Source organism: Hoplias malabaricus, chromosome Y, assembly GCF_029633855.1.
Source record: "Hoplias malabaricus isolate fHopMal1 chromosome Y, fHopMal1.hap1, whole genome shotgun sequence".
In the NCBI taxonomy this organism is placed as follows: Eukaryota; Metazoa; Chordata; class Actinopteri; order Characiformes; family Erythrinidae; genus Hoplias; species Hoplias malabaricus.
Window position 1 is genome coordinate 87092826 of NC_089820.1, and position 15868 is coordinate 87108693.

General features: G+C 46.3%; 1 protein-coding gene across 2 annotated transcripts in view; it reads right to left on the reverse strand.

The window, feature by feature from the left end:
- Positions 1-8474: 8474 nt before the first annotated feature.
- Positions 8475-15868, reverse strand: part of LOC136677926 (calmodulin-regulated spectrin-associated protein 2-like) — a 63994-nt gene continuing 56600 nt past the window's right edge. The window contains exons 13-19 of one of the 2 annotated variants that reach the window (XM_066655642.1): positions 14388-14524; positions 13964-14184; positions 12997-13093; positions 12127-12192; positions 10688-10797; positions 10133-10251; positions 8475-9821 (exon numbers count right to left, since the gene is read on the reverse strand). In XM_066655642.1, coding sequence (XP_066511739.1) covers positions 9525-9821; positions 10133-10251; positions 10688-10797; positions 12127-12192; positions 12997-13093; positions 13964-14184; positions 14388-14524 — 1047 coding nt within the window. In that variant the 3' untranslated portion in view covers positions 8475-9524. The remainder of the gene's footprint in view (positions 9822-10132; positions 10252-10687; positions 10798-12126; positions 12193-12996; positions 13094-13963; positions 14185-14387; positions 14525-15868) is intronic. The other variant, XM_066655643.1, reaches the window with a different exon arrangement.

Below are 15868 nucleotides of genomic sequence, written 5' to 3' on the forward strand. Positions count from 1 at the left end.
TCACAGACAGTCACCCGGAGGAAACCCACGCAGACACAGGGAGAACACACCACACTCCTCACAGACAGTCACTCGGAGGAAACCCACGCAGACACAGAGAGAACACACCACACTCCTCACAGTCACCCGGAGGAAACCCACACAGACACAGGGAGAACACACCACACTCCTCACAGACAGTCACCCGGAGGAAACCCACGCAGACACAGAGAGAACACACCACACTCCTCACAGTCACCCGGAGGAAACCCACACAGACACAGAGAGAACACACCACACTCCTCACAGACAGTCACCCGGAGCGGGAATCAAACCCACAACCTGCAGGACCCTGGAGCTGTGTGACTGTGACACCTACCTGCTGCATCACCGTGCCGCCCCATGTCCAAAATAGGTCAAGCTTATTCATGTAAACAGACAAATTAAACAGAGTATATCGCATATAAAAATCTAAAACAACCAATCACTGCTATAGGGATTTACACTTGTGAATCTCTCAATAAAAGTTGTTATCTCCAATAAAGTTCCTAGAGATTTTTTCATTGGTCCTGAGCTTATATCGAGAAAAGAATAACAATTTGGGGACGTGAGTCCAGACAAAAGTCATAACCTTAAACAAGTGCCAGATTTTTTCTGATGTTCTTTGGAATATTTGTTAAACACATTTAAGGCCACGTTTATCACGAAAACTCAGTGACTAACACATTTTCCCCTAAAGATGAGACACGTGGTGGTGAATGGAACCAGATGTCAGTTTGTCGTCACCCAAATTTGATACATTTTTATTTGCAGTGAATAAAACTAGCCCCGATTTCCCGATAAAGCGCTCTCCAACAGTTCTGTAGAGATTCCTCTGATTTCTGGCTGATTTTAAACACATTGAAGGTTTTAGCCAAAAACTCAGCCCACTGTTACCATAGAAACAGACTGGACAGATCACCAGGGTCCAACTCATTTTCCACAAAAGAGGATTCCTTGAAATCTGAGGTGAGAAAGCTGACCCAAGGCCAGTGGCCTTCAGAGTTCCTAAAAGAAAGATTTTTAAAGAAACCCAGCACAGAGGGGGTTACTAACAACCTCGAACCTCTGATCTCCACCCAGGGGGTGATATAGTGATTTAGATGTTCCTAGTGCCCCTACAGTAACCATATGACCTTTCTGGAGGAAGACTGGTGACTGAGGATTGAACACGAAAAAAACAAACTGGTTTAAAAGAGGCCTGGGATGTTCTGACATGAAATATTTTTATCCAGTGCCGCTGTGATTGACTGCAGCCACAAAAGTCCCACCCACTTTCATCTGAAATGGTAAAGACCCAAAATTAAACATACTGTGATCAACTATCAAATACAGTGACATGTTAAAAGTATGTAAAGTAGTAAGCTAATGTGTCTTAGGTGGCTGCTAAGGTATCCCTGGTGGTTGTTAGGGTGGCTGTTTGGGCGGTTGCACAGGAATTCATTTTGGTTGCTAAGGCTTAACAAGTGGTTTCTATAGCTGCCAAGGCGTTGCTATGTTCTCAGGTGGTGGCTAGAATGGTAGCTGTGGAGCCTCATGTGGTTGGTTGGTTTAAACTAGTGATTGTGTATCATTGGGGCATCAGAGGCTTGCCCCCCTTTCATTCCTATGGGAAAAATATGGCCAACAATCCGTTGCTATGCAGAAGCCACACATCCAATGAGATAAATGTATTAAAACATGAATCAGACACAATCTGACTGAACAATTTGTAATTTGTACATTGTTGATGTCTTAAAAAGATTGGGCTGAGTTAGTGGACAAATATCTGGGATAAAACTAAGAGGAAGACTAGAAAAAAAACTATGCATGTGAATACAATTATTCAGGCATTACTCATTGTGTAATAATTTATTAATTCATTGTAACACTTATCCAGTTCATGGTGGCAGAGGGTCCAGAGTCTACATGGAATCACTGGGCACAAAGAACACACCCTGGAGGGGGCGCCAGTCCTTCACAGGGTGACACAGTCACACCTACGGACACTTTTGAGTCTCCAATCCACCTACCAACGTGTGTTTTTGGAGTGTGGGAACACACCACCCTCCTCACAGACAGTCACCCAGAGGAAACCCACGCAGACACGGGGAGAACACACCACCCTCCTCACAGACAGTCACCCGGAGGAAACCCACGCAGACACAGGGAGAACACACCACACTCCTCACAGACAGTCACCCGGAGGAAACCCACGCAGACACAGAGAGAACACACCACACTCCTCACAGACAGTCACCCGGAAGAAACACACGCAGACACAGGGAGAACACACCACACTCCTCACAGACAGTCACCCGGAGGAAACCCACGCAGACACAGGGAGAACACACCACACTCCTCACAGACAGTCACCCAGAGGAAACCCACGCAGACACAGAGAGAACACACCACACTCCTCACAGACAGTCACCCGGAGGAAACCCACGCAGACACAGAGAGAACACACCACACTCCTCACAGACAGTCACCCGGAGGAAACCAACGCAGACACAGGGAGAACACACCACACTCCTCACAGACAGTCACCCGGAGGAAACCCACGCAGACACAGGGAGAACACACCACACTCCTCACAGACAGTCACCCAGAGGAAACCCACGCAGACACAGGGAGAACACACCACACTCCTCACAGACAGTCACCTGGAAGAAACCCACGCAGACACAGGGAGAACACACCACACTCCTCACAGACAGTCACCTGGAAGAAACCCACGCAGACACAGGGAGAAAACACCACACTCCTCACAGACAGTCACCAGGAGGAAACCCACGCAGACACAGGGAGAACACACCACACTCCTCACAGACAGTCACCCGGAGGAAACCCACGCAGACACAGAGAGAACACACCACACTCCTCACAGACAGTCACCCGGAGGAAACCCACGCAGACACAGGGAGAACACACCACACTCCTCACAGACAGTCACCTGGAAGAAACCCACGCAGACACAGGGAGAACACACCACACTCCTCACAGACAGTCACCTGGAAGAAACCCACGCAGACACAGGGAGAACACACCACACTCCTCACAGACAGTCACCCAGAGGAAACCCACGCAGACACAGGGAGAACACACCACACTCCTCACAGACAGTCACCTGGAAGAAACCCACGCAGACACAGGGAGAACACACCACACTCCTCACAGACAGTCACCCGGAGGAAACCCACGCAGACACAGGGAGAACACACCACACTCCTCACAGACAGTCACCCGGAGGAAACCCATGCAGACACAGGGAGAACACACCACACTCCTCACAGACAGTCACCCGGAGGAAACCCACGCAGACACAGGGAGAACACACCACACTCCTCACAGACAGTCACCCAGAGGAAACCCACGCAGACACAGGGAGAACACACCACACTCCTCACAGACAGTCACCCGGAGGAAACCCACGCAGACACAGGGAGAACACACCACACTCCTCACAGACAGTCACCCAGAGGAAACCCACGCAGACACAGGGAGAACACACCACACTCCTCACAGACAGTCACCCAGAGGAAACCCACGCAGACACGGGGAGAACACACCACCCTCCTCACAGACAGTCACCCGGAGGAAACCCACGCAGACACAGGGAGAACACACCACACTCCTCACAGACAGTCACCCGGAGGAAACCCACGCAGACACAGAGAGAACACACCACACTCCTCACAGACAGTCACCCGGAAGAAACACACGCAGACACAGGGAGAACACACCACACTCCTCACAGACAGTCACCCGGAGGAAACCCACGCAGACACAGGGAGAACACACCACACTCCTCACAGACAGTCACCCAGAGGAAACCCACGCAGACACAGAGAGAACACACCACACTCCTCACAGACAGTCACCCGGAGGAAACCCACGCAGACACAGAGAGAACACACCACACTCCTCACAGACAGTCACCCGGAGGAAACCCACGCAGACACAGAGAGAACACACCACACTCCTCACAGACAGTCACCCGGAGGAAACCAACGCAGACACAGGGAGAACACACCACACTCCTCACAGACAGTCACCCGGAGGAAACCCACGCAGACAAAGGGAGAACACACCACACTCCTCACAGACAGTCACCCAGAGGAAACCCACGCAGACACAGGGAGAACACACCACACTCCTCACAGTCACCTGGAAGAAACCCACGCAGACACAGGGAGAACACACCACACTCCTCACAGACAGTCACCTGGAAGAAACCCACGCAGACACAGGGAGAAAACACCACACTCCTCACAGACAGTCACCAGGAGGAAACCCACGCAGACACAGGGAGAACACACCACACTCCTCACAGACAGTCACCCGGAGGAAACCCACGCAGACACAGAGAGAACACACCACACTCCTCACAGACAGTCACCCGGAGGAAACCCACGCAGACACAGGGAGAACACACCACACTCCTCACAGACAGTCACCTGGAAGAAACCCACGCAGACACAGGGAGAACACACCACACTCCTCACAGACAGTCACCTGGAAGAAACCCACGCAGACACAGGGAGAACACACCACACTCCTCACAGACAGTCACCCAGAGGAAACCCACGCAGACACAGGGAGAACACACCACACTCCTCACAGACAGTCACCTGGAAGAAACCCACGCAGACACAGGGAGAACACACCACACTCCTCACAGACAGTCACCCGGAGGAAACCCACGCAGACACAGGGAGAACACACCACACTCCTCACAGACAGTCACCCGGAGGAAACCCATGCAGACACAGGGAGAACACACCACACTCCTCACAGACAGTCACCCGGAGGAAACCCACGCAGACACAGGGAGAACACACCACACTCCTCACAGACAGTCACCCAGAGGAAACCCACGCAGACACAGGGAGAACACACCACACTCCTCACAGACAGTCACCCGGAGGAAACCCACGCAGACACAGGGAGAACACACCACACTCCTCACAGACAGTCACCCAGAGGAAACCCACGCAGACACAGGGAGAACACACCACACTCCTCACAGACAGTCACCCGGAGGAAACCCACGCAGACACAGGGAGAACACACCACACTCCTCACAGACAGTCACCTGGAGTGGGACTCGAACCCACAACCTCCAGGACCCTGGAGCTGTGACAGAGACACTGCTGCTCCACCGTGCCACATAATAATAATAATAATAATAATAATACCAACACCAAAGTTGCGCTTGGATGAAAATCTGTATTTGTGAAGGTTAACAGATGTTCAGATAAGACTCGACAAACAGCACATAGTCAATAATAAACACACAGACAACAGGAGAGGAAATGTGAACTGAACTGAAGAGAAAAGGTTCAGGGATTCAACACAATGCTCTCAATGCACTGCAGCATCGTCCACGGCCAACACAGGCAACATTTACCAATAACACTTCGCAAGTGGAAAGCATTTCCTTGTTTATATGAAAAATATCATTAATATTCAATGGCTTTAAAAATAGGCTTAACATGTAAAACTATATATGTACAGCTTTTAATAAATGGATGATTTTCTTCAGCTAATAAAAATAAAAACATCTTTAAGCTTTTGAACCTGAAGAAAAAAAAACGTTATCAGACACAAAGCCTGTAAAAATGCAACAGCTCCTGGAAATGTCATTTCTATTTAAACGAATAAAGCAGGTTACTCAGCATCAGCAACTATACGGAAGCATCGTAATATCATGTTCAGTTATTATACGTTCTGGGTGTAATACTAACTTGCCGATGTAAACTAGTCCAGACGGCAGCTGAGCCGAGGCGTGTTTCTAGAAGATGTTTATCTGTATGTTTTACACACTCTCTTTACATAAACATTAACACCTCAAACATCACGGTGTGGTCTGTGTGAATGACGTAGTGTTACAGTCCAGCAGCGAAAACGTTTACGTCCGTGTTCATTTCATTGACAAAAGGCCATACAACGACATGTAGAAGCCAATGGATTTCTGCATTCAGTACATGATGGCTATTATACACACACACACACACACACACACACACACACACCCTGCTCATTTGTTATATGCATCATTTTCAGAACAATTTAAAGACATTTATCAAAATATAAATAAATCAGAGTAAGACAAAAAGACACATCATTAATACGACTCTTAAAACCCAGATTAGACTTTGAATGTTCCCTATAACATTCATTCATTGATTGTCTGTAAACATCGGACCCCCCGCGACACTCAACTGGATAAAGACTTACAGACAATGAATGAATGAATGTTTGGTGTCAGTTTGAATGCCACTGATGTTTTCTAATCAGTTTGTGATGAACACTTATGCCATTAATTGACAGTGCTGTTGATATTTGATGTGCACCCACACACACTCGTATTTAGATATATTTCCTTTCCCCTCACGTGGTGTCTGCTGCCACTGTAAATGCCACTTGTTCTTAATGACTTTAATTAAATGTTCAATAAAACATAAAATGAATGATACCATACTCCAACTCTGTTCAGACAAAAAAAACTCTGGGTACTGGTGGCTCACACACCTCAATGACCCATTAACGGAGAGAGATCTGAGCTAAGAAATAAAGAGCAATAGTGTTGTTGTAATGCAAATACATTTATTACTGTCTGTAAACTTTAAGGTGTTGGTTGCTCAGCCTTGACCTCATAGGATTTTTAAACTTGTAAATTAGTCCAAGATTAGGTTTAAAGGCAACATCAGCGATTCTGGGGAACTGTGGTTCTCTCTGGTTTGTTCATGTTCAGAAGTGCTGCGTTTTTTAAGGTGGAGCGGTGCGTGTGAGTAAGAAGCGACTGTATCTTTTAAGGTGGAGCAGTGTGTGTGAGTAAGAAGCGACTGTATCTTTTAAGGTTGAGAGGTCTGTGTGAGTAAGAAGCGACTATCTTTTAAGGTGGAGCGGTGTGTGTGAGTAAGAAGCGACTGTATCTTTTAAGGTGGAGCAGTGTGTGTGAGTAAGAAGCGACTGTATCTTTTAAGGTGGAGAGGTGCGTGTGAGTAAGAAGCGACTGTATCTTTTAAGGTGGAGCAGTGTGTGTGAGTAAGAAGCGACTGTATCTTTTAAGGTGGAGCAGTGTGTGTGAGTAAGAAGCGACTATCTTTTAAGGTCGAGAGGTGCGTGTGAGTAAGAAGCGACTGTATCTTTTAAGGTGGAGCGGTGTGTGTGAGTAAGAAGCGACTATCTTTTAAGGTGGAGCGATGTGTGTGAGTAAGAAGCGACTGTATCTTTTAAGGTGGAGCGATGTGTGTGAGTAAGAAGCGACTGTATCTTTTAAGGTGGAGCGGTGTGTGTGAGTAAGAAGCGACTATCTTTTAAGGTGGAGCGATGTGTGTGAGTAAGAAGCGACTGTATCTTTTAAGGTGGAGCGGTGTGTGTGAGTAAGAAGCGACTATCTTTTAATGTGGAGCGATGCGTGTGAGTAAGAAGCGACTGTATCTTTTAAGGTGGAGCGGTGTGTGTGAGTAAGAAGCGACTATCTTTTAAGGTGGAGCGATGTGTGTGAGTAAGAAGCGACTGTATCTTTTAAGGTGGAGCGGTGCGTGTGAGTAAGAAGCGACTGTATCTTTTAAGGTGGAGCGGTGCGTGTGAGTAAGAAGCGACTGTATCTTTTAAGGTGGAGCGGTGTGTGTGAGTAAGAAGCGACTGTATCTTTTAAGGTGGAGCGATGCGTGTGAGTAAGAAGCGACTGTATCTTTTAAGGTGGAGCGGTGCGTGTGAGTAAGAAGTGACTGTATCTTTTAAGGTGGAGCGGTGCGTGTGAGTAAGAAGCGACTGTATCTTTTAAGGTGGAGCGGTGCGTGTGAGTAAGAAGCGACTGTATCTTTTAAGGTGGAGCGGTGCGTGTGAGTAAGAAGCGACTGTATCTTTTAAGGTGGAGCGGTGCGTGTGAGTAAGAAGCGACTGTATCTTTTAAGGTGGAGCGGTGCGTGTGAGTAAGAAGCGACTGTATCTTTTAAGGTGGAGCGGTGTGTGTGAGTAAGAAGCGACTGTATCTTTTAAGGTGGAGCGGTGCGTGTGAGTAAGAAGCGACTGTATCTTTTAAGGTGGAGCGGTGTGTGTGAGTAAGAAGCGACTGTATCTTTTAAGGTGGAGCGATGCGTGTGAGTAAGAAGCGACTGTATCTTTTAAGGTGGAGCGGTGCGTGTGAGTAAGAAGCGACTGTATCTTTTAAGGTGGAGCAGTGTGTGTGAGTAAGAAGCGACTATCTTTTAAGGTGGAGCGGTGCGTGTGAGTAAGAAGCGACTGTATCTTTTAAGGTGGAGTGGTGTGTGTGAGTAAGAAGCGACTGTATCTTTTAAGGTGGAGTGGTGTGTGTGAGTAAGAAGCGACTGTATCTTTTAAGGTGGAGTGGTGTGTGTGAGTAAGAAGCGACTGTATCTTTTAAGGTGGAGCAGTGTGTGTGAGTAAGAAGCGACTGTATCTTTTAAGGTGGAGCAGTGTGTGTGAGTAAGAAGCGACTGTATCTTTTAAGGTGGAGCAGTGTGTGTGAGTAAGAAGCGACTATCTTTTAAGGTGGAGCAGTGTGTGTGAGTAAGAAGCGACTGTATCTTTTAAGGTGGAGCAGTGTGTGTGAGTAAGAAGCGACTGTATCTTTTAAAGTGGAGCGGTGTGTGTTCTGTAAGTGTTTATTGCACTTTTGCTCTGTGTTTACCCTGAACCCACAAAAACAAGTCGATATCACCCACCTATGGAGCAGGAATAAAGCAATGTCCTCATCTCTTTTCATGATTTTACATGTTTAGTTTTCTCTCTGCTCCTCCAGATGCTGTTTCTCTGCTGTGAGCAGAGAGAGAAAGCCTAGCCTACTGGACCCAGACCATGTGTTTTTTTACCTTTTTAATGACACTAGGGCTTTGTAAACACATTTCCAGCTCATGTTTCCAGCTCAAACCAACTGGAGAGCAGCACATGGAGAGGAAACATCAGAATATTTTAAAAAAGTGTTTGATGTGAACGTGGCCCCATGTTTAAAATAATGTGGTTCTTCCACAAATGCAAACGTGCACTTCATTTAGCCCTAAATAAGTCATTGGCTTGTTCAGAAAAATCAAGAGTGTAGTGTTGAGCATGAAGAAGGAAATATGTTTTAAACAATTCAAGCGTAAGGCCACGAAAGTTTAAAGTGGAATATGTTTAAAATAAAAAGTTTAAATAATTATGACACTTTGGGGCTCTCACAAACAAATGCTAGAACCTTTAGATTTGGCGCACAGACACATACACACCCACACACACCCATACACACACACACACACCCATACACACACACACACACGTGGTCAAACTATACAATGTGTGCTACAAGCTAAAACTGATGTGGGGTTTGCCACATGACGTGGAATTCCTATCCATCCTTTGATCTCGACATTCAACCTGTGCGTAACAGCGGAATTCGATCATGATCCGGCCGTTGCTGTCACTCTTGAAGCAGCGAGCTAAATAACGATGACATCCAAGTGTCTGAAACCCTGCCTGGCTCCTCCAGTGAGTGTTTGCTTGCTCCTTGCTGGGGCTCATTTGAGCAGTTTTTTGGGCGTACTCTGTTTCTTGTAATGCCAGAGGTGGCTGAAGATGGTGATGGCGTCTATGCTAGCAGACATGGTCTTGGCAGGGATGCGGCAGAACTGCTTCTTGTCTGAGCTGTATTTGTACAAGTTCTCAATCATCTTGGTCGTGATTGTTTTGGGGCCGATTCCCGTCAGCTTGCTGATCTCCTCCGTCTCTGGGAAATATGTGTAAAGCGCACGGAACTGGCAACCCGAATCCCGGAACAGGATCAGGAAGCTGTTCGAGTCCGTCTTCTCCATTTCCTGGAAGAGAAGGGAACATTCAGATCTTTCTGAAGGAACTAGGGAGAGCAAATCTGCATCAGATCGATGTGACATTAACTGTTTTTATTATTATTAATATTATTATTATTATAAAGGACTAATGAAGTATAACACGTATCATTCAGATCCACTCCGACCAAGAGCACGGTGAAATGGGAATAAAGAAGTATGCAGAGCAACAGCTGGACTACAGTGTGTAAGTGTAGAACTACAGAGTGCTCCTGTGTGGACAGTGGAGCTGAGAGATGGAACATCTTTCTACAGCACTGATTATGACGATCTGTCCTGACCTCCAGTATCTTGTTCTTCTGGCCCTCGTTGACCTTCCCTGCCAGGCAGCAGTGGGCCAGAGCGTTCTGGATGATGTACTTGTTAGACTTGGCACTGGGCTCCTTGTAAAGCTTTGGGCCTGTTTAAGAAACACGGAAGAGATCATCAGTGCTCTGAAAACTATAATAAATAATAAATACTTTTTACTCTTTTACAATCTCCTCTAGTGTTTAAACTATATTTAAAATCATACAGTTGCCTTCATGCATCAGAGTGAAATATTGCTTTGAACGGAATGAAGCAGTGATCTAATGTTTAAAGCAGAGGGCTGAGGGCTGAAAGGTTGTTGGTTCTATTCCCACGAGCAGCAGGAAAACTGGGGGCGGTGAGAGTGAAGGAACAGCACTGTCCTCCTCCTCAATCCACAGCTGAGGGGCCCTTGAGCAAGGCACTGAACCCACAACTGCTCCCTGGCACCGGGGATAACTTCCCCCTGCTCTGGGTGTGTGTTCACAGCCCCTAGTGCACTAGTGTGTGTGTGTTCACTGTTAAATGTGGAAGACACATTTGTGTACCTGTGTATTCTGTGTTAGATGCTGCTGATGATGTCGACTCGTTCTCCCAGTTCTCCCCATTCCTACTTACTGACTGACACGGAGACAAGTGACCTTCTGCTGATTCTGGCCTGTGGAGGCACACACACACACACACACACACACTCTTAAATACTGCACAGATGGATTTAGGAGGATGATAAAAGCACTGAGTTGTTGAGGCACGTTTTTTTTTTAAAAATAAAGGCAACTCAAATCCAGCACAGTCAAGCGCAGCCAAAGAGGAGCAGTGTAAACACTAGGACTAAATAAGAGCACTCATAAGTGTTCAACCAAAAACTAGTACATGGTTAATATGGAACAGCAAGCGAAGGTTAGCAGATGAACACATCACAGATCTGCTGCTGCAAAATAAAGAATTTTAAACAAATGATGAAGGACTTCATATGAAATCTGGAAGCAGATGATCCACCGAAGGTGACCTATGAACTGTTACGATTGAAGGGGTGCTGTATTCACACACGTCTGTATTCGTTTTTATGACCTGGTGTGTGTTGATGTGCACTTTCCGAACCGATAAAAACAGCACGAGACCACATTAACTCTGCATTTGAGTGGTGACGGAAACTGCTTCAGAACGACAGACAACGGCTGTGTCCCAAATGACAGTGATGTCTACGGAGGCAGCATCCTGAGGGAGGGAGGGAGTGAGTGAGCGAGGCGAGTCTGAGTCGAGTGTCTGTGGAAGAGTGTTTCCCAAGAGCATTTCTAAATGAAGTTGACTGACCCAAGGAAGTAAACGGCCTCCTATTTCATCCACACACCCTTAAGATCGTAACAGAAACATAGCAGTGTGTTATGAGTTGCATGATCTGAATACGGAGCGCAGCTTCAGTTTACCGCATTAAGTATTAACGAGGGCTGTCACGATTAATTGAAACAAAGTAATAAATTACAATTTAAAGATCTGATGAACTAGTGATTCGTTGATAATAAAGAATAAGCCGCTGGAAACCTTCAAATCGCAATAAAGCCCTACGTACAATAAAGCCCTACATAGGAGGTTAATGGACAACTGCATTAGGCTGATGACAACATAGCATTAAAATCCCAATAGAACGAGCACGGAAATGAATGTTATCTCCATGAACTCAGGACACTCATAAAATGACATTTCAGCCTTAAATTCTAGTACACAATCCTCTGTTGAACCGTGAGTATCGTTTTGGTCTCAGTTTGGAGTGTTTTTGGCTTCTGTGATCGTGACAGCCCTGGGTTAATAACGGACATTTCAGTGCATAAACGTATAGAATGACACATGATTACATCAGAACTAAGCTAAACGAATCAGAGCTGTCGATTTACTGCTACAACAGATTAGTCAGAATCTTCTTTCAGTATTGATCAGTTACGTAAAGCGACGACGGTGAGGTGTTCTGGTCCGATCTGAGGGAACTGACCTGGCCTTGGCCCCTTTGGGTGAGGTCAAAAAGAAACACAGACTGCCTGGTGACAGTTTACTGCGTCTGTCACGGCACGCAGGAGAGGGGTTAGAGAACCAGGGAAAAACATCAGACACAAAGACACAGACTGTGAGATTAGTCACAAAGATAACTGAGAAAAAAGGAATAAGGAGAGAAACATCAGGACGGAAAACAATGAAGAGTTTAGAAAAATGAGAACAGAGGGAGTCTAATGACGTTCGTAGATTTGTTGAATTTCACATAGAACTCAGAAGAAAGTAGAATTTGTGCACAACGTTATGACATTTACGTTTCTTCTCTGAGTCGTGTATTTGACCAGCGGTGTCTCACTGTTAAACTCACAGCCATGAGACAACAGAAACACACCAATCACTTTAGTTTAAAGTCTGTCTCTTAACGGTTAATGAACTCTTAAGTTCATTACAAGGAATTAACCATGACTTAATAATAATAACAAGGAAATCTCAGAGCGCTAACGGAGAATCAGAATCAATAAATAAAATCCATTAAGAAATAAGTAAATAAAAACAAGACGTATTTATTAGTCACATGTCTGTTTTAAGCTCGTATACTTATGTAAATTAGTGTGTTTATTTAATGTATTTAAGAATGATTAAATAGATTATTAACTGTTTATTTACCAATGTCCTACATATGTAGTTTCAGACCTCAGTCTTTATACGGCACACTGACCTTAGAATATAAACTGCTTCTTAATCATTAATTAACTGCTTGCTGATCGTTAATAAACTGTTAAGAGGCTGACTTTAATATAAAGTGTTACTGGATCGAGTCGTTATAGCTGTACCTTTTGATACTTCTATGACCCTACAACGCTACACTCACCTGGACGTCCTCTTGTCTGATTGGACGCTCTCGTTGTCAGCGAGGTTAAGTGAAGCAAGCGATATGCTGGAGACTGAGAAGCCACGAGGTCGAGAACCTAGAGAGAAAACGATGTCATTTTCATGGAAATAAAAAATGTAAAAGAGTAGCAACAGGTAATGTCTCAGTCACAGCTCCAGTCCCATTCATTCATTATCTGTAACCCTTATCCAGTTCAGGGCGGCGGTGGGTCCAAAGCCTACCTGGAGTCATTGGGCGCAAGGCGGGAATACACCCTGGAGGGGGCGCCAGTCCTTCACAGGGCAACACACACTCACACACATTCACTCACACACTCACACCTACGCACACTTTTGAGTCTCCAGGGTGAGTCTCTTTTTGGAGCATGGGAGGAAACCGGAGCACCCGGAGGAAACAGACGCAGACACAGAGAGAACACACCACACTCCTCACAGACAGTCACACGGAGGAAACCCACGCAGACACAGAGAGAACACACCACACTCCTCACAGACAATCACCCGGAGGAAACCCACGCAGACACAGAGAGAACACACCACACTCCTCACAGACAGTCACCCGGAGGAAACCCACGCAGACACAGAGAGAACACACCACACTCCTCACAGACAGTCACCCGGAGGAAACCCATGCAGACACAGAGAGAACACACCACACTCCTCACAGACAGTCACCCGGAGGAAACCCACGCAGACACAGAGAGAACACACCACACTCCTCACAGACAGTCACCCGGAGGAAACCCACGCAGACACAGGGAGAACACACCACACTCCTCACAGACAGTCACCCGGAGGAAACCCACACAGACACAGGGAGAACACACCACACTCCTCACAGTCACTCAGAGTGGGACTCGAACCCACAACCTCCAGGACCCTGGATCTGTGTTATATTGGTTTGTTCGTACTGAAGATGTGTAAAACGTGTGAGTCCATGTTTGTACCTGTGTTTGTTCGTGCAGGGGGTTTGGGAGACTCCGTCATGTCTCTGTGCATAGACTTGGGTCGAGGCTTCTTTTGCTTGACGCTCGGAGTGCGGGGCCTGATGACGCTGTCCATATCCTCCATCAGTTTCAGCTGCTTCCTCCTCAAGTACTCATGTCTGATGTATTCTCGTCTCTCCTTCTCCTCCTCTTTCTTCTGACGTTCCTCTTCCGCTTTCAATCTGAAACGGATTCCACTGACTTCATGAAAACGCATTTCTAGTGAGATTCAGGAGCAAACATGAGGGAGGAGACTTCACAATGTTAACAACCTGTTTCATTTCTCAGCTACAACACAACAGAAGAGACACATTTTAAATCTAAAAATGTCATTAATACCATTTCATTTTTTTTAATGGGGGATAAACATTTTCAGAACTCCAACCTGGCCACTTCCTTCTTTTGCTCCATTTCTTGCTCCTGCTGCTGTTTTTTCATTTGAGCCTCTTTCTCTCTCCTCAGCCTCTTCTCCAGCAAAGCTGCCTTCTTCTGAGCAATGTCTTCCTCACCTTTCTGATCGTCCTGAGCACAAAGAAACAGACACAAAGCTCGATGAAATGTTACCAACTCAAAAATGTACAAAGACTGCAGACATACACCCTGACTCTAATTATAGTAATAAACTAACTACGATTAAACACACAGACGAGTGAATACACACACAAACTTCAGCACAGTATCAGTCATTAACTGTACGCGGAGTGGGGACGTTTGCTCACTTCAGGTGAACTTTTCAACATTGTGTGTAAAATAAATGCGATAAAAGGTTAAAGAAACACATTTCCCAAAAGATTCTGGGATCTGACGTCTGCCATCGCTTCCAATCAGTTCAAATCATCATTAGCTTCTTATTAATGAAGAAAATAAAGCACACAATTGTACTCAAACATATGAAGCAGACGTATTCTCTGAGTAAAGGATGTGTACTCAGGACTACAACACAGTCCCAGTGCAGACAGACAGCCTGTAAAACACAGTCCCAGTGCAGACAGACAGACAGACTGTAAAACACAGTCCCAGTGCAGACAGACAGCCTGTAAAACACAGTCCCAGTGCAGACAGACAGACAGCCTGTAAAACACAGTCCCAGTGCAGACAGACAGACTACAACTAAGTCCCAGTGCAGACAGACAGCCTGTAAAACACAGTCCCAGTGCAGACAGACAGACAGACTGTAAAACACAGTCCCAGTGCAGACAGACAGCCTGTAAAACACAGTCCCAGTGCAGACAGACAGACTACAACTAAGTCCCAGTGCAGACAGACAGCCTGTAAAACACAGTCCCAGTGCAGACAGACAGACTACAACTAAGTCCCAGTGCAGACAGACAGCCTGTAAAACACAGTCCCAGTGCAGACAGACAGCCTGTAAAACACAGTCCCAGTGCAGACAGACAGCCTGTAAAACACAGTCCCAGTGCAGACAGACAGCCTGTAAAACACAGTCCCAGTGCAGACAGACAGACTACAACACAGTCCCAGTGCAGACAGACAGACTACAACACAGCCCCAGTGCAGACAGACAGACTACAACACAGCCCCAGTGCAGACAGACTACAACACAGTCCCAGTGCAGACAGACAGACAGACTACAACACAGTCCCAGTGCAGACAGACAGACTACAACACAGTCCCAGTGCAGACAGACAGACTACAACACAGCCCCAGTGCAGACAGACAGACTAAAACACAGCCCCAGTGCAGACAGACTACAACACAGTCCCAGTGCAGACAGACAGACTACAACACAGCCCCAGTGCAGACAGACAGACTACAACACAGCCCCAGTGCAGACAGACAGACTAAAACACAGCCCCAGTGCAGACAGACTACAACACAGTCCCAGTGCAGACAGACAGACACAGT